At 52.6% G+C, this 19,646-nt stretch overlaps 1 protein-coding gene across 7 annotated transcripts in view; it reads right to left on the reverse strand.

The window, feature by feature from the left end:
• Positions 1-2,269: 2,269 nt before the first annotated feature.
• Positions 2,270-19,646, reverse strand: part of CACNA1E (calcium voltage-gated channel subunit alpha1 E) — a 139,368-nt gene continuing 121,991 nt past the window's right edge. For 4 of the 7 annotated variants that reach the window (XM_061345581.1, XM_061345582.1, XM_061345578.1 and 1 more), the window contains 10 exons: positions 15,211-15,307; positions 13,376-13,481; positions 12,154-12,261; positions 11,581-11,681; positions 11,189-11,295; positions 10,562-10,670; positions 9,172-9,300; positions 7,485-7,665; positions 7,181-7,374; positions 2,270-6,607 (listed from right to left, as the gene is read on the reverse strand). In XM_061345581.1, coding sequence (XP_061201565.1) covers positions 6,068-6,607; positions 7,181-7,374; positions 7,485-7,665; positions 9,172-9,300; positions 10,562-10,670; positions 11,189-11,295; positions 11,581-11,681; positions 12,154-12,261; positions 13,376-13,481; positions 15,211-15,307 — 1,672 coding nt within the window. In that variant the 3' untranslated portion in view covers positions 2,270-6,067. The remainder of the gene's footprint in view (positions 6,608-7,180; positions 7,375-7,484; positions 7,666-9,171; positions 9,301-10,561; positions 10,671-11,188; positions 11,296-11,580; positions 11,682-12,153; positions 12,262-13,375; positions 13,482-15,210; positions 15,308-19,646) is intronic. The other 3 variants (XM_061345577.1, XM_061345575.1, XM_061345579.1) reach the window with 2 other exon arrangements.

Below are 19,646 nucleotides of genomic sequence, written 5' to 3' on the forward strand. Positions count from 1 at the left end.
GGGAGTCCTTACTGAAGAGCCAGTGCTCACAAAGTTGCGGATACACCGTGTGCCTTCACTTGGCTTCACAGAGGGCAGTAGGAGGAAAGCAGAGCAGAGACAGAGAGAAAAAGTCTGATGAGGCCTGTTCCTGGGAAGGGTCTCTTTCCAGGAAGAAGATCCAAGTAACAGGGTGATGATTTGCAGCAGTCCAAGGAAAAAGAACTGTTCCTATCCCCCAGGTACCTGGATGCAAGACAAAATGAGCACAACACTTGCTGTGATGCCAGTAACTGCAGGCAGGGACTGCTTCTATGACCCTGGAGCCTGCAAGATTTCTGGGTAGCTCCACTGGGATCTGGGGCTGAAAGGGTCCTGGAGCATCCATGGGCAAGGTGAGGGGAGCACACACAGGACAAGTTTTGGTGCTTTTGGTGGCCCCATCCCCTACAGTGTCCCAAGCCTTGCGAGCACTTCTGCCAGCCACACACCAGCATCATCTGTTCCAGGGGTAATTTTGTTCCCAATTTATCCCCTGTCTCCTGGAGCTATTATAAGCAGGTACATCTGCATTGCCATTGTTATTCAGATGATGTACAGATAATTTTAACCTTTCTGTTCCATTTGTCAAGGGGCTTTTTTTAGCCAACACGCCTGCCAGGCAGAGTGCTGGCTCTCCGACAACGAAGGCTCCCTGTTTAGCAGCACCAGTTTCCCTTGCTATGATGAAGCTCTGCCTTATCTGCATTGCACTGGGTATAGTCAGCATGGCCCCAGATACATGTGGGATTTGGGGAAAGGTGGCAGAGGAGGTTAAGCATTCAGCTTGCCACATCCATTGCTCATCCTGGCACCAGCCTCCCAGGCAGAGCTCCGTGGCATGTCCATTAGAGACTTGCCACACTCGGTCCCAGTTTCAAAGCCTTTGGGGCAGTTCATACTTAAGACACTTCAAAAAATGTTAATACAGGTCTTCTGGCCCTCACAGGAGGGGAAAGTCTTCTCCTTAAACTGCTTCCAGAGGCGGTGCAGAGCCCTCAGTGATGAAGAAGGCATCACCTTCTTCAGGTGGCTTTCCCCACAGCCAGGGATGCACATCACTTATTCAGCTATAAAATGGGAACGTGCTTCCCAGGCTGAAAAAATGCTGGGCTTTGCCTCCAGCCCCTGGTTGTCACTATATCCGTTGCCTGGCCAAGTGCCCTCAAAGGTGGGCCATCTCCTGGGTAACGTTCTTATGGAACTGTACCCTTCCCACCAAAAACATGCTTTCTAGCACTTTGTGAGCCAAAGAGTTGAAAACCACACCTGACAGCATCTGGGAAATAAAGGAAAAGATCACAAAGTGAAGAACAACGAAAAGCCAGTTCCTATAGGTCGTAACATTTGGGTTTGCTCCTTGGTGGCACCATGCAGAGAGAGGCAGCAGCACATGGGAGACACGCAGCATAAGCTTAGCTCAAAGTGGTTCAGATGAGCAGAGCAATTGTCTTCATCCTTCCCTGAGCTCTTCCTGGCACAGCACCCTCCCACCACCGGGAAAGAAGAGTGCTGTTGAAAAGCTATAAAATATCCCTGTCACCCATGCTCAGCCTGCAGACTGCCACAGGCTGCTGACTCGCCTCTGACTGCTGGAGAACTTTCTGTACTTTAAACAGCTCTGCAAAAAAAGAAATATAAGGCCTGACTTCAGCATCTTTGCTTGACAACTCACCAGTGAGCTTTGGACCAGGGAACAGAATCTGAATCCACTTGACATCTTCCAGGTGCAGGTGTGGAGGGTATCCAAGCTGATTGAATCCCTCAAAGACCCAGATCCCACAGGTTTTCCAAGCCCTGAGTTTACATGCTGGTGCTCCCTTGCATTTCTCCAGCAATACAATGTCACCACAGTGCTCTTAGCTTCACCGTGCCAGTTTGCTGTGGTGCTGCTGTTAACAACTCCTCAGGCTCCTTGCCCCAGTTCCCTTGGTCCCCCCAGACGGCACGTCTGGAAGCAGCCAGGCATGAGCCACAGCTTCCCCAGGGAGACAACCCTTCCCAAACTTGCTCCCTACCTCTCCTACAGCCCCCTACCCTGCTTGGGGACCATAGGGATGCCAGGGCAGCACTGGTAAGGGACAGTCCTCATGCTCATGCTGGGGAACACCCCATCCCATGTGATGGGGCTCAACAGCACAAGCTGTGTGCCATCTCCTCCCTGCCATGCAGGCCTTTGGCAAGAGTCCAGCATCTCACCAGTGGTCCCCACCAGTGTAGGGCAGTGACAACAAGGTGGAGTCTGCAGCAGTTCTTTACAACAAGGTTTTATTTTTCTTTCATTTTGACAAAAAACATCGAAGTTGTACACCGCCATCAGTCAGTTCGGTTCCCTGTTTGGGTCCGAACCAGCATGTTATGTTACAACACCTACCCCGGTGCCTTGGGTATGAAGGCAGAGAATTTCCTTCCCACCCACCCTCCCTTGGCCACAGGAGCCACCAGTCCCACATGTGGGAGGCTCTGTCCTTTGAGGCCTCACAGGACAGGAGGATGGTGCTGGGACAGCCAGCCTGGAGGGGACAGCAAGGTTCCATGCTCCAATGCTGCCTTACCTCTCTGCACACCTTCTGCTGCCCTCCCAGGAGCTTTGCAGGGCTTTGATCCCAGCACCAAACTGGTAACTAGTTGCATGCAACTGGTGAATTCCTGCCTGGGCAGCAGCTTGTCCTGTGCAAGCAGATGCTGAAACATGTCCCCCTCCCTCTCTCATCCTCCCTCCCGTGGTCAAACAGCCAATAGCCACCGTCAGTGACTGAAGTGGCAGATCCCTGATGTCCAGGAGGTGAGAGAGATGTGCAAAAAGCCACAGACAAGAGATCGTACAGCAGCAAAGTGAGTCCAGCGTCTTGCTGCAATGGGGCCTCAGGTCTGTTTTCCTTCCCCCTTAGTGTAGTCTTTTCCATAGTTCTCCTGGGGGTTGTTTTTGGTTTCAGAGACATGCTTTGGAGGTGCCACCTTGTCCCCTGGGTCCTTGCCTCCAGTCCTGCTGCTGGAGTAGGACTGCCAGCTATTGCAAGACAGACAGGATCAGCCCATTTTGGGTGCCCAAGCGACAAAAAGAGGCTGTTTTGCTTCATACAGTTTCTGTGCGTTAGTAAAACACAGGGCTTACATGCCAAAAAGCTCAGGTTTGGACACCACAGCCCACTGCCACATGTGGGTGCATGCCACAGGGCTCTGCTCCATCCCATACCAGCACTACACTGCAGAGCATTGCCACACACTGGGGCCAAAGAAAGAAAAACACCCAAAGCTTGAAAACTGCCTGAAACATGCCCACCCTTCAAGAGCATCCCTCCCTCCCACCCAACAGGCACAGACACAAAAAGCCACGTCCTCTACTCCCTGCAGGCTGTTACTCAGAGCCCGGCTATTGTCAGACACCGTTCTGAATTTAGAAGCAGCACCTATATTTAGAGCACGTACAGCATCACCTGCCCTGGCCCCCAGCACTACTGCACCCCTGGCCCCAAGACCTATGTGGTCCCATGCTGCCCGTCAAGACTGACTCCCCCAAACTCCAGCACAGGGAGCAATGCTCCAGCAGCTTCAGTTTGAAGCCACAAACTGCTCATGGATGGCTGGAGGTGGAGTGGCGATGCTCAGAAGGGGACAGGAGATGCCCATGACATCAGCCAGCACCGGGTACCTTCCCAGCAGCTGCATGGGCACAGCTTACCCCCTTGCACTGAGATGGGGGATGCTGAAGCTGAGACAGAGCAATGGAAAAACTTCCTGGGGAATTTTTTGATCCTTTGGCAGCTGGAAATGTCTGTTTAGGAAGCACATGGAGAGCAGGGACAGCAGAAGTGCCACTAACCAGCGGGGACCAATCAAGGGAGTAGGAGATTTTGCCCCATAAGCGAGATCTGCTCCTTGGGTGTGCAGAGGGCAGCTTGACCACTAGAAAGAGGGGGTTTGGTCCATGACCGACCCCAGGAGCTGCCGGTCTTTGGAGCTGGTGGGATTTGCTTCTGGCAAGCAGAGCTCCTCTGGGGGAGCTCACAAAGTGATCAGGGCAGGGACTGATCTGCACATACAGGAGCAGAGCAGTTTGTGCTCAGAGCATCTTTCAGTCAGGAGAACACATGGGTTAGTTATCCAGGACCAAAGTGAAGTCTGTCTAAAGCTTTGTTTGGGGCTGGAGCAGCCCCAAAGACCCCGACCACAACAACCTGCAGCAGCGCAAAGCCATGGGCAGGAGGAAGGGTAGGATGAGAGCTGCACCACCTCCCCCTGCCCAACATCCCGTCTCCATGCACATGTCCAACTACACCAACAAGACCCTCAGCCCACAGAGCAAGCCCTTCCCTGAGGCTCCAAAGGCACAGCACCCTCCAGCTCCACAGGACCACACTTGGGCTGATGATGGACACAACTCAACAGCAGAAACATGCCAGTGATTACCAGGGTGAGCCATCCATTACCACAAGGTGACCACCATCTCTCCAGGCTGGCAGCCAAAGCATCACACCCACAGCCAAGGGTGCACATGGATCATTAGAGCTGACAGCACATAATTACCAGGTTAACTAATGACGAATGCTGGAAGGTGGCCCTATACTGCATTTTCAGTATTTTCAGTAGAAGAGAGCCACCCTGCTCACCCCCCTAAACCACACTCCTCTCCCAAAGCCCCACTGACTCTCAGACACCCACCTGCCCACTGTGCCAGGGCCATAGGGTTTGCAAACCCAGCCAACCCCAAGGCAGCCCCCTCTGAAGGGGTTGCCAGGCACTGGGAGCAGACAGGGGCCATAGCTGCAGGAGAAACTGGGTCAGAGGACATGCTAAAGCCAGGTTACTCTGCCAGGAGTACAGAGCTTAGGATACAGACAAGCACACACATCTTCCCTCACCAGCAGACGTGAGCATCTTCTTTTCCTGGGAAAACACAGCAAAGAGGTTTGCCACCACCCCCTTGGCTACTCTGGTGCCAAGCGAGCCATAACCCCAGGGACAGCCCTGTCCTTGCCCCTTGGGCAGCTCACTCCTGCAGACATTGCTCGGTACAGCCAGCAGTAGAGCTGCCAAAAGACCCCTCACCATGGCCACCTCTGACAGACAAAATGTAACTCCCATCACTGGGAACATCTGGGATGTGGTGAGGAGAGGAAGGCAATGTTCCCAATGCTCTGCTACAGAGACGGGTACACAGCGGCGCCCCTGGGTAGGCTTGGTCCTGCCACCAACAGAGTGTGGGAAGTGAAAACCCCAAGGGGCTCCCCAACATTTTCAGATGACTAGAACAAATCCATGTATGTGTATATCTTTATATATACAGCATATAAATATATATACACACACATACACTATGTACACACACAGGCACACCTAGAGTTCTCCATATATAAATAAATATACGTTGGTGGGAGACAGGATACATTCGGCAGCACTGAGCCCCCTCGCCCTGCTCCCACCTGCCCCAGCACAAACCAGGTGGGTTCTCTTTTGCCTGCCACATCCCTGGCAGGCAGAGCCACTCTAGTCTGCCTGGTGCACCCCAAATCCTCAGCCCTTGCACCCCTCTATCACACTCTGCCCCTTTTCCAGGTTGGAAGAGACCCCTGGGGAGGGAAATTCAAAGCCACAGCAGCATGAGCCCAAGCAACAGAGCAAAGGGGGCTCCTAGTACCCCCCTGTTGGGACTCTCCAGCCTCAGGGAGCAGAAAACCATCCAGACAAGCCTTCCTGGGGGTCCTGCTCGGGGCAGGGAGTGGGGCTGCAGCTGGGGGGAATCTCATGTTCCCCTGAGAATGCGCACCCGACTGGGTCACTCTGCTGCCCATCAAATGTTTCTCTGTGCAGAAAAAAAAAGTGATAGTAATAAAGGAAAGTCGACAGATTTTAATTTTTTTTTTGCACAAAGACTTTTTTTTTTTTCCTCTTCTTTTCCCCCCTCCATTCCGGTCAGTTTGGTTTTCTCCTTTTCCCCTGCATTTGGTTTTGGTTTTGTTTCATTCCCAGGCGTGGCAAAGAGCATGCATTGGAGAGGGGCAGGGCAGTGGTGGGAAGGGGGAGAGCTGAGATGGGGCGGGGGCAGCTTCTAGCACTTGTCGTCTTCCTCGGTGTCGCTGAGCACATCGATGCTGGCCCCACACATCATGCCTTGCCCTGCCCCTCGCCTCCGCCGCCGGTAGTGCCCGTTGGGCATCTGCCAGCTGTGCCGCAGCGGCGGGGCTGAGCCGATGGTGTTGGAGCGGCCGAGGCTGGTGGCGACGGCCGCCTCAAAGGTGAGCGTCTCCTCCTCACCGCAGTCTGAGGCATGTGAGTCGTCATGCAGGGCCAGGTAGGGCTCGGAGATGTAGCGCTGTGGGGTGGACTGTCGGCTCTGCTTCCCCACTGGGGAACTGGAAGACTCGGTCAGGCAGGCGGTGTTGGGCTCCAGGGTGGAGGAGAGCAGTGGAGACCCTCCCTCGCTCTCCTCAGCAGGTGGTGAGGCATCTCCGGTGTGCCGCAGCATGGAGGCGTAGGAGAGGAGGGGACGCGGCTTGGGGGGCACCGGTGGGAGCTGGCGACGGCCTCGCCGAGGGGTGCTGGTGTCCGAGATGGAGGGGATGGAGCTTTCGCTCAAGGACCCCATTCCCTGCAATGCACCAAGACATGCTGGGGAACACAGGTGTGACAAGCAGCACCATGCACCCAGTCTGCCCACCACTCAGCCTGGGGTCTCCAGAGCATCCTCCAACTTGAATGAGGCCCTGCTGAATCTTTGCCTGCCCCATCCTGGCCTCAGGATCTGCTCCAGGGACAAGGATGGTATCTGTGTTTGTGGCCAAAAGTAGTAAGCACCCACAAACCTGCTGCAGCAAGAGCTAACAGCTCACCAGCTGCTGATCTCTAAAGGCAAGATCTCCATGGTTTCAAGCCCATTCAAGCACTGGCATCTCCAAGTTTCTGTAGCTGAGACACCTTGACCTTGGCAGGGAGCGGATGCTACAGTGATGAGAAGATCAGTGTGGAGATTCACCCCTCTTCACAAATGCTCTGCAGGGTGCCCCAGAAGCCCCAACCTGCCCAGATCACAGGAATGTGGAGGTACCAGCACAGGGAGGAGTGATGGTGCAAAGCTCCCAGAGTTGGGGCTTATCTTCCCGGTTTTGGCAAGGAGCTTTTTCTACATCTCCCTTTGTGTTTAGGAAGGATGTTTGTCACCCACCTGCCTGCTGGGTGTCTGCGACCTGCCCTCGCTGGGTGACCGGGACTCACGCCGTCGCTCTGGTGACTCATCTTGTGCCTGGGGACTCCTCTCCTCAGAATTGCAGCGGGAGATGTCAGGGGACAGCAAGTGCTTGCGCTCTTTGGATCGTCCCCTCTCCCTGCCACCTGAGCGATGCCCGTCGGACCGGTGGCCTGCAGGACATCTCCGTCAGTCCACACTGTCCCCTCCCCTGGAGTAGGGGATGCTTAGCTGGGGGTTCGTTTGGCATTGACGTGGGATGGGACCGCCCGCCCTTGCTCACCTGAGTCAGTGTTGAGACGCCGGGCGGAGAGCTGGAGTGAGGAGTGGTAGCTGCGCCGGCGGGACTTGTAGGTGTTGTCGCTGCTGCGCTCCATGGAGAACTCATCCAACCAGGAGCTGTTGGTGCGCTTGTCCCGGATAGTGGAAAATGATCGCCGCATCGAGCTGGTGTCTGTCACCACCTGCAAGCAACCCCAGCCCGCCGGGAGAGGGGGTTAGTGCCAGGCAGAGCTGTGGGGGGATAGCAGCCAAGCAATTACCAGTTCATTCACCATCACTGGCACACCAGCCTCCAGGATGGGGAGATTTGGGGTGAGGGGGGCAGCATAAATCAGGAGTGGGAGGAAAGTGGGATTTAGCCTTCATGCTCATGGGCTTCCCTTCCCCAGCTGGCTTGGAATCATGCTCCACAAGCAAAGCCAGTGACTACCATTCAAGCCAAGGCACTGTGTGCTGGGGGAAGAGCAGCAGCATCCCACCCAAGGTGTGGGGACATGAAGGGTACCAAACCATTGCCCCCAGGCTGTCTCAGCATCTGTCCCCACCTTGAAATCAGGATCAAGCAGAGTGAAGAGACATCGAAGAAGAAACGATTGACAGAGGGGATCCTCCAGTGCCCCTCACTTTGTCCTTATTTTCCCAGCTGCTGCCACTTTCCCAGACCCTGCCCTGGTCCTCCTTTATTCCCGCATCCCCATCTCCTTCTGCAGTCATTCCCTCTCTCCCCAGTCACAGTGGTTTTTTTCTTTTCCTTTTCCCTTTATCCTTTCCTTTACCCCTCCTCCTTTCCTGTTTCCTTTCTCCTTTCCTTTCTCCCTCCCATACTTCTTTCTACTCTCTCTCCTTCTAGCTTGTGTTCTCACATGTTTTGTGGAAGGTATCACCTTCTTTTGTATGTTCCTTTGCTTTATTCTAGTGGCTTTTTGCCTCTGCAGTCTCGGACTGTTCTCCCTGTCTCCTCTCCTTGCATTGTAACATTTCTTGCTCCCATTCTCTCCTGATCATCTCCCCCGCTGCTGAATGGGGAGAATAAAGCCCACAAGACAAAGCCTCCCTTCCTCTTTATGCCCCTGCCAAAGTGCCACGACATGTCACACTGGCACTGACACCGGGACCTCTTGCTTGCACCACCGCCTCTGTGAGAAAGCAGACCCACAGACTTCACAGCAAAACCGAACCTCATGTAAGTGCCTGTGTCTCAGTGGAGGCTTGAGTACAAAACAGAACAACAGAGAAACCAGGCAGACAAACAAGGAGGTGAGATGTGGCCTGGCTTCCCTGGACAGATGGAGAAGCATGTGTGGTGGGACAATGGGAGACAAAGGAAAAGGAGTTTCATGACCTGGGAGATCACCTGACAGCGGGGCTGGGACTTCTTGAACCTCAGCCAGTGCCCAGGGCTGAAGAAAAGGAGTGGTGTCCCACTGCAGGGAGACCCTGAAACCTCGCTCCACCATGGACCTCCCACATGAGCCAGGAGATCGATTCCACTGGCTGCTCTCTGCTGCCAGTGTCCCCCATGTAAAGAGAGGTCTGCAGCACCCCAAAGATGGGGGAGATGCTTCAATATTGGGGTGCTGGAGAAGCTGTGAGGCTCGAGGGACTTGTTCAGTGCAGAGAGAAGCCCCAGTGTTACCTGGTAGGCTCTGCTTGGACCCAGCACCCATGGGGGCTTTGCTTGGTTTTACCTGGGGATCCACAGTGAGACGAGGCATGGAGGAGGCCCTCCCAGAGACAGCATGGTCCTGAGTGTCCACGGGAAGGTAGCTGCCACGGTTAGAGGGCTGCACTCTTTGAAACTCCCTAACCTCTGGCTCCTGGAAATAAACACACAGCCAAGCTCTTGGGATGGGATTGGAGCAGGGCAGTGCTCTGCTTCTGCCCTGTTCACAGGGGGCAGCCCTACTCTCTCAACAGGAGGCAGAATTTAAGTGGGCCAGAAAGGGAGTCCAAAACACATTGTCCATCATGTCACCACTGAAAAGTAATCTATTCACAGTCCATTGCAGATGAGCATAAATGTGGTGCTTCAGGCTTGCCTAATGGCCAATCCATCTTGCACCTCCTCAGTGGCAGTGAAAACCCCGCCTGCATCTGGTAACACTCTGCCTGGGCTTTAACTCCTTCTCCTTTTACTGGAAGGGAACAGACATGTGGGATTTTCTCTCTGACCTTGCTTTAAAGGCTTTCTGGCCATATCCCTATTAAAAGAAAGCATGCCACCCATGGCACCTTTGCATTTTGGTTAATTCCCAGAGTAAGGGATAATTTTGTACATGGTGTGGTGTCAAGGAGAGGGGCAGGGAGTGATTTTATGGGGAAACAGGAGTCTCATCTGCCACCACCCTACTGGCAGGATGATGGAGTGGTCAGGGAGGCTGGGGACGCCCTCCTGCATGGTATGCAACTCATACAGAGTACTACGGACCCCAGGGACATGGGCCAGGCTGGAAATACACAGTGGTACAACACTGCATCTGACACGTGTCAGGGTGGTGCACGAATGCACACACACAGACATGGAGAGATATATATAGATATGTATATATATATACACACACACAGACAGACACTGCTGCTGCTGGCCAGCATGTGTGTGAGGCTGGAGGGTGTCCTCCCATTAGAGACAGTTTGACAGCTCGGTTTGGAATAGGGGACACCAGCACTGACAACAAAATGAACACAAATCCAAAAACATTAGATACCATCACTCAGCATGGGGTAGGGATAACCCACTGAAATGAGCACTCAGTGGTAAAAAGAGTAGCCTGTGAAGAGAAGGATATTTTACTGCAGAACACTGGACCTTCGTCATAGCTCTTGCCCCAAAAGCACTTTCCACAACCTGGCCCACTGGCCAGGGCTGGTTCAAGGATGGCTAGGGGACACCCAGGGACATCTGTCCCCTGGCTTGATGCTTGTGTGTCCCAGCAGCTGCCATCCCTCCACTGTACTTGCTGCTACAGGGGCAAGGAGTAGCATTTCACCACTGTGCTGGCAGCCCCACACTTCCCAGTGCCCACCAGCATCCCTGCTAGGACCAAAGGTGAGCGCCCGCCAGTCAGTGCGTAACTTTACCAAAGACTGGTGCTCCTGGAACTGCCCGTGGGCTGGATCCATGCATGCCAGCTGGAAGATCTCCTGTGGTGAGAGCGGGCTCAGTGAGGGGAACCCGCTTCTGCCACTCCTGCAAAGACAGTCCAGCTTCAGAGAGGCCACAAGCCAAGTGTTGGATCACTTCTCCAGTGGCTCAGAGCTTGGGAGCTGCCATGCTTGCTCCCCAGGCTGTTGAGACCCCCAGGACAAACATCATGTTCCTCTGAAGTCCTGAAGTGGTGCCCAGACAGGAGAGGACACCAGCGCCCAGGTCTCAGCAGCAGCAGGGACATCCCAAGAGCAGTGTCAGCAACTCCCACCACCTCATTCCCACCAGCCACGTTACTGGGATCCCTCACCAACCCTGCACCACCCAGGGACCCTCTGCTCAACTGCTCTCAAGGTTTAGGTCCATCCCAGGCCCTCCTAGGTAAGAGAGCTTTCACTTAGTGCTGGCATGGTCCTGCAAGAACAGCATCCATGCAGAATACCTTGCCATACCCCTTCGCTGCCTCCTCTGCTGTTGGTGATGCTGACACATACCAGCTACCTATAATCCTGCAAAAGCTTTGTGCTGTAAATTTTCTGCCCTAGAATGGCAATACTCACAGGCCAGAGAGAGTGTCTTGCTGAAGGTAAGGCAGAGCCTTTGCATTCGAGATGATTTCCTGCGGCAAGGAGGATGGCTCCATGCGCTGGAACATGGGAGCATTTTTCTGTATTAAAGAAAGGAAGAAACTCAACCTGTAGGAAATGCAGTTGAACATCCAGTGCTTTGTCAACCAAGCCCCCAAGGCTTAGGAGGGTGACAGCATGCTCACGTTCACAGCCAGGACCAAGGATGCACATACACACGCCTTGTAGTCACCAAATCCCAACCTGTACCACCATCTCCAAGCTTAAGCTGCATCCCATGCAGCTGGCTGCACGTTTGGTAGGAAGCAGCGAGGGTGCTCTGAACATCCCTGTTCTGCCTATCATGTGCCCTTACTGAGCCTCACCTGCTCTTCCAGCTGCTGCCGCTGCTTCTTCGCTTTGCTCTGCTTGTAGTAATCCATGATCATCATGGCTGCATATATTTTGCCAACAGTCAGGTCAGAGGCTGAGAGCACAAGAGGAAACAAAGTGGGGACACTTGTGTCTTAACAGAAACAGCAAATCTGAAGGCACCAGAGTGGATCTCAGGAAGAGCCCTGCTGTGGGACACCCTGGTGACCCATAAATTCTACATATCACTCCAAAAAAGAGAGAGCTGAACCCCCAGACACTCCACATGGAGACAAAATGGATTGAGATGGCTTGAAAACATCATCATAAACCACCAAGACATATATCCTCATCACATTATTAAATATAACAGAGCAAGTGATGCTCCAGAGACAATTTACAGGAGACTGGGTTTGGCATGGTATTTTTCAAAGAGGGTTCCCAAGCAGCCAGGCAGAGCGAGGCAGAAGCCAGTCTGTAGCAACACAAATCTTTTCCCCTCTTCTGCCCCTTTGGAAAGAAGTTGCTGCAGGTATGATAGGAACTTGGCAGCAATGACAGCCTCCCCTCACCACCAAGAGACTCACTTTTTGGCATGGGTACCAACAGGTCAAGCATCTTCTGGGACAGGTGAGGCCAAATGGTCAGGATCTCCTTTTGAAGCTCGGAGTCTAACTGCTGCCAATCTGCACCACCTTGAACAGCGGGGGGGAAAAATGACCCATGTACATCAAGACCTGGCACCAGGGTGCAACTAAAATCACCCCTTTCCCACCCTGAAGTGAGGTTCACAAGCAGGAAACAGCTCTGGGCTGAGAGGGCAGTCTTGCATCATCGAGCCTGGTCTCCTGCTCTCACAGGGAAACTTTCCAGCTATCTCTTCTGTATGTGCCTCCATCTCCCCATCCCCTGCCCTCCCACTCAAAGCTGCCATCTTCAAGCTCGCCTTGGGTCCATCTCTGCGTCTCCAATCCTACTCCAGCCCACACACACCTGCTGCTGCCCCACTTTCTCTTTTCTGGTGAGTGGATCATGTGCTGGTGAAAGAGCAGCTCCACTTGGTTGAAATCCTTAAACACTCAGTGATGCTGTGCAAGCAGAGCTTTCTGGCCAGTGGTGAAGAGGTTTGCTGAGCTTTAGAAGAACTCAAAGGGAGCTGTCAACACATGTCAAATGGAGACACCTGAGCCCAGGGCAACTCAGCCAAGCTGTAGGAGACCCAGGTTCAAATCTCTGCTTTATTTAGAGGGACATAAGGAGCTGTCTGATCACTGGGCTTTTGATGATATCTTGCCCTGGGTTGGGTTTTTTTCCAAAAGCAGAGCTGTTGAAAACAGGGGATGTTTTCTTGATAATGGCATGTTTCTGCAGAAAGTTTTTCATCTGATGAATCAGAGTGTTTCCAGCAACAACAACAAAGCAGGTGTTATCTTCCTTGAGAGAGAGATTTCTGTTCCCCACAGCTTTAGCAAGTCAAGCACGTGATCTTTTCCCTGCTTGGTTTGGTTTTGTACATGGGGAGGAAGGGGAATTCTCCCTCTCCTCCATTACACAGTTGGACATCAAGCTGTTTCTGTTCTCCAGAAGCAGTTTCTAGTGGAAAACTGACCACCTCTTTCCAAAAGGAATAAATTTGTTTGTTTGTTTGTTTTAATAGAAAGCAGCAGAAATTTGCCTGTTCAAGGTAATCACTTCCATCCACTTGCCAGGCTCTAGGTGGCCAACCCCAATTTGGCTTGCCCAAAGGATGAGTGATGGTCACTCTGAAAACCTGCTGTCTCTGACCTCTCTGTACCCCACTGACCTCACCTTTGGCAATTTTGATGTCCAAGGCTGTGCGTATCAGTGCCATCAAGGTGGAGGTAAAATGGACTGTCATGTCCTCAGCCACGGGCATGTTCATCATCACCAGTCTCTGCGCAAGAGAGAGAAGAAAACAGCGGACGGAAAACAATATCGAAAAACACATCGACCAGGCTGGAGGAAAAGAAATTAAACATTAAACAAAAGGGGAAAAAATAAAAAATAAAAAGCAACAAAGAGTGTCAAAACAGCACAGCCAAAAAAGAAGGGCAAGGATCATCCCGCCACCCCCCCCGGCTCCTTCCACCCCAGGACACCGGCTCACTGCCTTCCAGGGCTTCTCCTGCACCCCTGGAACGGCCCCTGAGCCCCCCTCCCCACAGCAGCAGGGCTGCCATGGCACTTCCCGGCACTTTGGGAAGACACGTCTGATCCATCAGGGATGCAGCAGTGAGAAATGCTCGGGAAAGGGAGAGGGGGCTCAGGTTTCCGTTCCCGGGGTGGTTTGGCTTTCCAGCTCTCAACCCTTCCCACCTTGGGGAGGTGAGAGGAGGGTCCCTAACCTTCAGGGACTTCAGATTGGCTGGAATCCTCTAGCATGCTACATCCTGGCGCTCCCTTTTTGCGTCTTTCAGAGATGAAGTTTGCCAGCACATGCACAGGGTCCAAATTATTCAAGGATGGGGAAAGGAAGGAGGGGTAGGAAAAGTGCAGAAGGAAAGAGAGAAGGGCAACCAGGGCAGGTTAGACACGCCATGCTCCTTCCCCACCCTGGGCAGGCGGGGTGCAAACGGAAGTGACCAGATCCACTTTCCAGAGAGTATATTTTGCTTTGTGAATACCTTGGGTCAACCCTTCCCTGTCCATTCCTTTTCACCCAGCTTCTCATGTCCTTTTCCTGCCTTCAAGCCTCCCTTTTTCTCCTGGGAAAGTGTGATGGTGGTATACGCATGTGTGAACAAACATGTGGGAGCTGAAGAGAGTCGCAGACTGTTTGCAAGTGTGCACAAATCCCCCCTTCGCTAGCTCTGAATGCTGTTGAAAGGGCTGCAGGAAACAGCCCATGACCAAGAAAAACTTCAGTTTGCTCCAGACCTGAGATACACGTGGTCCTGTAGCTCTGGGTCTTGTCCTAGCAACTGCTACCCTTAGCAAAGCCACACAGCTCCCACCCCATGTCCTTCAGGGCTTCCCATGCTCCTGCTCCATGCCTATGCAGCTGGGAGCACGCTGTGCCAGTGCCATAAACTGACCGCCAACCTCTGGTTCAAGAGGAACAAGGGGTAAAACCCAGAGACACCTTTTGAAAACACCTGGCTTTGCCTTGCACAAGTCATTCTTGGGGTAGGCTATGCTTATGTGCCTGGCTCCTTATGCACTGAAGAGCTGCTCCTACAGGATATGCCCTTGCTGCTCACCTGCTTCCCATCTCCATAGGCTTTAGCCCTGTTTCTGCACTGGCTGGAACAAGGATGGTTCCAAGCCTAGGTGAAGAGCTTGGGTCAATGAGCTTCTAAAGACATTTCACTCCTAACTGTGCTATGGGGTTGTTCTTCACCTCATCTTCTCCAGCCCTCCCACTTCCACACTATTGCTGATCCTGCCACTCCTCTTCCACCCCAGAGCTCCCCAGGCTTACAACTGACCACAGCAGTGTTGCATGTGTGGGCAATGGAGACCAGCCAGCATGGCCAGAACTCTTCTGAGGACACCAGGCTCCCAGGAGTGAGCTAAACACGTGCTGGATACCCCAAATGCTTCCCCAGCCCCCCCTCCCACAGCTCCCTTGAGCCCCAGCTCCTCCTCGGCTCTAGCCCACATAGAAGGAAGGGTTGATCTACCTTATAGGCCACTTTGGAAGGACATCTCTTGCCGAGGCCTAGCGGTGGTGACATAAGAGTCAGCATTTCATACATCTCAGTGTAATGGATTCGGCCACTGCTCATGGAGGGGGTAGGGGAGGGAGGGAGATGCAGAGAGAGAGGAGGCATTCCCAGAGAGCAGGAAAACATACAAACAAAAATAGTACAGGAAAAACAGGAGAGAAAAAAAACAAACGGACAAACAGGAAAAGAACAGGAAACCTGTTAATCAAGGCAAATCATACATGACAGACTGTCCTGATGTGGATTTATAGCACTGCTCACACAGACCCAGGAATGCTGGCAGAAAGCAACTCACCCCTCTCCTCTCTGCTGCTGGCCTCAAGCGCCTGTCTCGCTAGCAGTCTGGGGGTCCTTCTCTGGTCTCAACCCCTTTCCTAAAGCCCTCCAGCAGCCCCCAACTTGTCCCACAGGTTCCAGGGCTGTGTGCGAGTGGTATAAATCAGATACACGGCACTCAAGCCATGGGTTATTTGAGATAATGGTGGTCTGCACCACAGCGCTCTGTGGCCTCCGTAACATCTTCCCTCCTGGGGGGGCGGGGCTGGATATTGCTTTGCATTGCCACCTAACCCATAGCTGGAAGGCTGTGTATCCCCAGCTCGTAAGGTCTATGCAATTGGGAGGCAGCATCTTGCATAGAAGGCAGTGGGCCAGGGTCACTTGTCCAAGGAAGATGCCCAGTTGCTTCCGTCTGGCTCTGCGGATGGACCACTTTCCCACCATGCACCAGTGCAAAAGGCATGCTGAATTGGCTGGAAAAAACAAAACTGGGAGGAAAAGTTGTACATGCCATGCTCCCGCCCTGGCTCTCTCCCACATGCGGCTGCAAGTTCCACCAGGTTGGAGTTTAAAGAGTCTCAGCAGAGGCAGCTGTTTGGGCCTTCCAACATTGGGGTTCATTTGGGTTTCCCAAGGGAGGCAGCTAGGATGGACCCCCACCTCATGCTCCTCTGCTCTATAAGGTCCTGTCTAGGACTGCTGCAGTGAGGAACTCTGCCAAAATGGGTGACCTGGTGATGCCTTGAGCCCTCTGCCAGGCTGAGATACTTGTCTTCCTCTCTCTGCACAGCCAGGAGGCTGCTCAAGTACCATCTCCCAGGGATCCTGGGCTCGGCCACCTCTTCTTTCCCCTGCAACAGGCTTCTGTCCTGCACTGCAATGTTCAGCATTGTTAATGGGCAAGGGCAACCTCACAACTGCAAAGGCATCAACCCTTGGAGCTGGGCTGTGAGGATGCTGCTGAAGAGGAACCCATTTCATCTGGAGTGGCTGCTAAAAAATTAGGCACTCCCCATGGGATCTTGGACTCTTCCCTACCCGTGTGCTTAGAGAAGTGTGGAAAGGGGAGAACATATCTCCTCAAAGGGTGCTACTGTTTTGAAGCAGACCCCTGGCCAAGAGATCCCCCACCAAGATAAGTCCTGACATTTTGGATGTGAACACAGTGATGACCACAACAGGAGCTTTTGGGGTGCAGGTACAGAACAGGCTAGGCAAGCTATCCCCTTTGAGACCAGACACCCCTAAACAGGTTGGAAGGAGGATTGATGACAATACTGGAGAATATTAAGTGGGATGATCAAGAAGTAATATCTAGGTTTAGAGTCTGTAAGCAGCATCTTGGCAAAGCTGGATGTGCACCAACTTGGGGTGTCTGAAGGGGAGAAGATGGCTTCAAAATTTTTACACATGAACTCAGTGCAAAAAGGAAGCAAGACAATGATCTTCCACACACCCTTCCTGGCAAGGGTTTTGTTTAGCATACCCAGCACACATCAGACACTGTCTTTCATACTGAGATTCTCCACACAATGAAGAAGGAATGGATTTCTGTATAAGGAAGAGTTTGCGTCAGTAACCAAGAAGGACCACACAAGAATTGTTTTATTCTCACACATGGGCTGCACATATTGCTGCTTCTCAGAGCAGGGATCTTAAAGCATTTTGAGCAGTACAGCAGTGGCCACAAACCACATCCCCATGAAGCAAAGCACAGGCAGGCACATGGAATGTCATCCATCTGAACAGGATGGCTCCCAGGGGCTGGTCCAAGCACAGGCATATCCTTGATGAGAGAGCTGACCCTCTGTCCTGTGACTGGGCAGAGATGTGACCTACAGCTATGGCCCAGAGTGACCTGTAAAACCACCAGGCACTAATGGCTCAATCCTGGTACTCTGAGAGGACCTTGTGAGTGATGGAGGAGGAAATATGGGAGGACACATGCAGTCTTCCTGTGGTTACGAAATAAGTACTGGGCCATACAAGGCTGTTAGAGCATCAGAATAGCAAGTGATGTGAGAATTGATTCAGGAATAGGTGATGTCCACAGGGATGTCAATGTCTGTGGAGCATTCACCTGACCCATGGGCATCTCAAGGGCTACTTTTCAGGGACAAAAGTGATGCCTTGGCTCACTTTTGCATGACTGATAGAAGCAGAAGGGGTGAAGAAAGGCAGAGATACCCCCAAGAAGTGGAGCAGGCTGCCAGGACACAATCCCAGAAAGATGTGGTTACAAGACCTGCTCTCCCAGCATAAGGACAGAGCTTGCCGAACTTCTTAGCCCACCTGAGGATAGCCTAGTGGGTATTCTTCCATACCCTGCTGTACCACTGTGTTGCATCCTTGCCTCAGACCCATCTCTTCCAGAGCAGGCTGTCCACCACTCCATAAACACATCTGTGGTTGCTTCTGCAAATCATCATCGCATGGATATGGGTGTGGGCTCCAGGGAGGTTAAAACTTGTGCACTGTGATGTGCAGGGCAGGCTCATCAAACAGAAAGGTGAGCAGGTTGGGCTGGCATTTGGGGATCTGGACCATGGTGGAAAGATGCAACAACCACATGGGTTTTCTTGCTTCATCAGTTGCCTTTTGGGAATTGTTGTAGGGCAACAGGAATCCCTGAAAATCTCTCATGTCCTTGAAGTACCCAATGCACAGGGAGGAGAAGATAAAGGTAACACAAGGAAGAGATAGGGACATAACAGGAGAAGCTGGTCTCACTCTCTTTGCCTCCACTTCTCCTTCTCCACCTTCACTGCTCTGTCCATCCCACAGAATCACCAGAAAAAGTCCCACAGAGCTCATTCTTCCCAGGAAGAACTACAGGTACCTTTCTGAGCACCAAGTGATCCAGCTTAGGAGGACAGCATTTGCCAGTGAAGCCCTATTGTCAATTGAAAAGACCAGCAATTCTCCCTGAAGGTATCCTCTGTCTGCAGGGACCTGAGCAAATGTCCTCAGCAAAGCCACCATCCTTTGCCAGAGATGTGACAAACAGAAGTGGAAAGACTGCAAGGAGCCCCTCCTTGAACAGATGAGTCATCTGAGATTCTTGCAAGAAGTCTCCTATCCCTAAATACCTCTTCATTCATGAGATGACTGAGAATCCAGACCTTGTCTTGTATGGCTTTACTTCCAGTGGCCTACTTCAAGATTTCAAATGTGTGCATCATCTCCACATCCCTCCAGCTGTGGAGGGAGACAGACCCATTCTAGGGATGCTGGCTGGAAGAAGCATTACTGATATGACAAGAAAGGATGTGGTGGTTACACCATGCCACACCAAGGAACCCTATTCCTTTGCAGAACCAAGATTAAGAGTTGAGGGCATCTGAGCTTCCCTTGTACATGTCCTCAGATACTGTGAGGGGAGCAGAATGAAGAACAAGCTTTGCGGTTCATCCTTTCATGGCACAGACACTTAGGTGTCATGGCACTTCAGAGAAGGCAGCAGGCACGGGATTTTGCCCAACAGTTGCCCCAGGATAAAATTAAAAAAACCCCAACAAACCAAACGTGCAAGTCAGAGATACACAAGGACACCAAGTCACTGCTGGGCACTCATGGCCAGCAGCTTGGCTCATGCAGAGTGAGAGAATCTGAGGCTCCAGAGATGTGCCCAGGTCCCACCACCTCCCAGGCAGGTCTGACAAGCTAAGGACAAGGCTAGCGAGACTCCTGTTCCCCAGAGATATGGTCATACATCCTCCAAGCACCACACTTGAGGAAGAGTCTGTTTGGTACTGGTACTCTACCAGGGAGAGAAGTCACCCTGGCGTCCCCCCAGTCCTCACTCCCTAAAACAATGACAAAATCCCAAACAAGCCAAAATCCAAAACAAGCCTTTGTTCCCCCTTTCCTCCCCAGGAGTAAAGCACATCTAAGCCCCCCCGCTCAGAACTCCTGCTTCCATGTGAAGGTACTTTGAAAAGCCAAGCAGGGATGGTGGCATTTTGGCCTGGCACCCTTCAGAGCTCTCTACATTGATGGAGCTGGGGCAAGGGGCTGGCTGGGGGATCCAATTTGTTGAAACCCACCCCGGGAGGCTCTGAGCCCCCCTGGCCCCACACATGCCTCCCCTTGAGGGGGACAGCTGCTGGCTC

This window comes from Neopsephotus bourkii, unplaced genomic scaffold (assembly GCF_033783945.1).
Source record: "Neopsephotus bourkii isolate Nb327-2 ecotype Australia unplaced genomic scaffold, CSIRO-AGI_Nbou_v1 NB_234, whole genome shotgun sequence".
NCBI lineage: Eukaryota > Metazoa > Chordata > Aves > Psittaciformes > Psittacidae > Neopsephotus > Neopsephotus bourkii.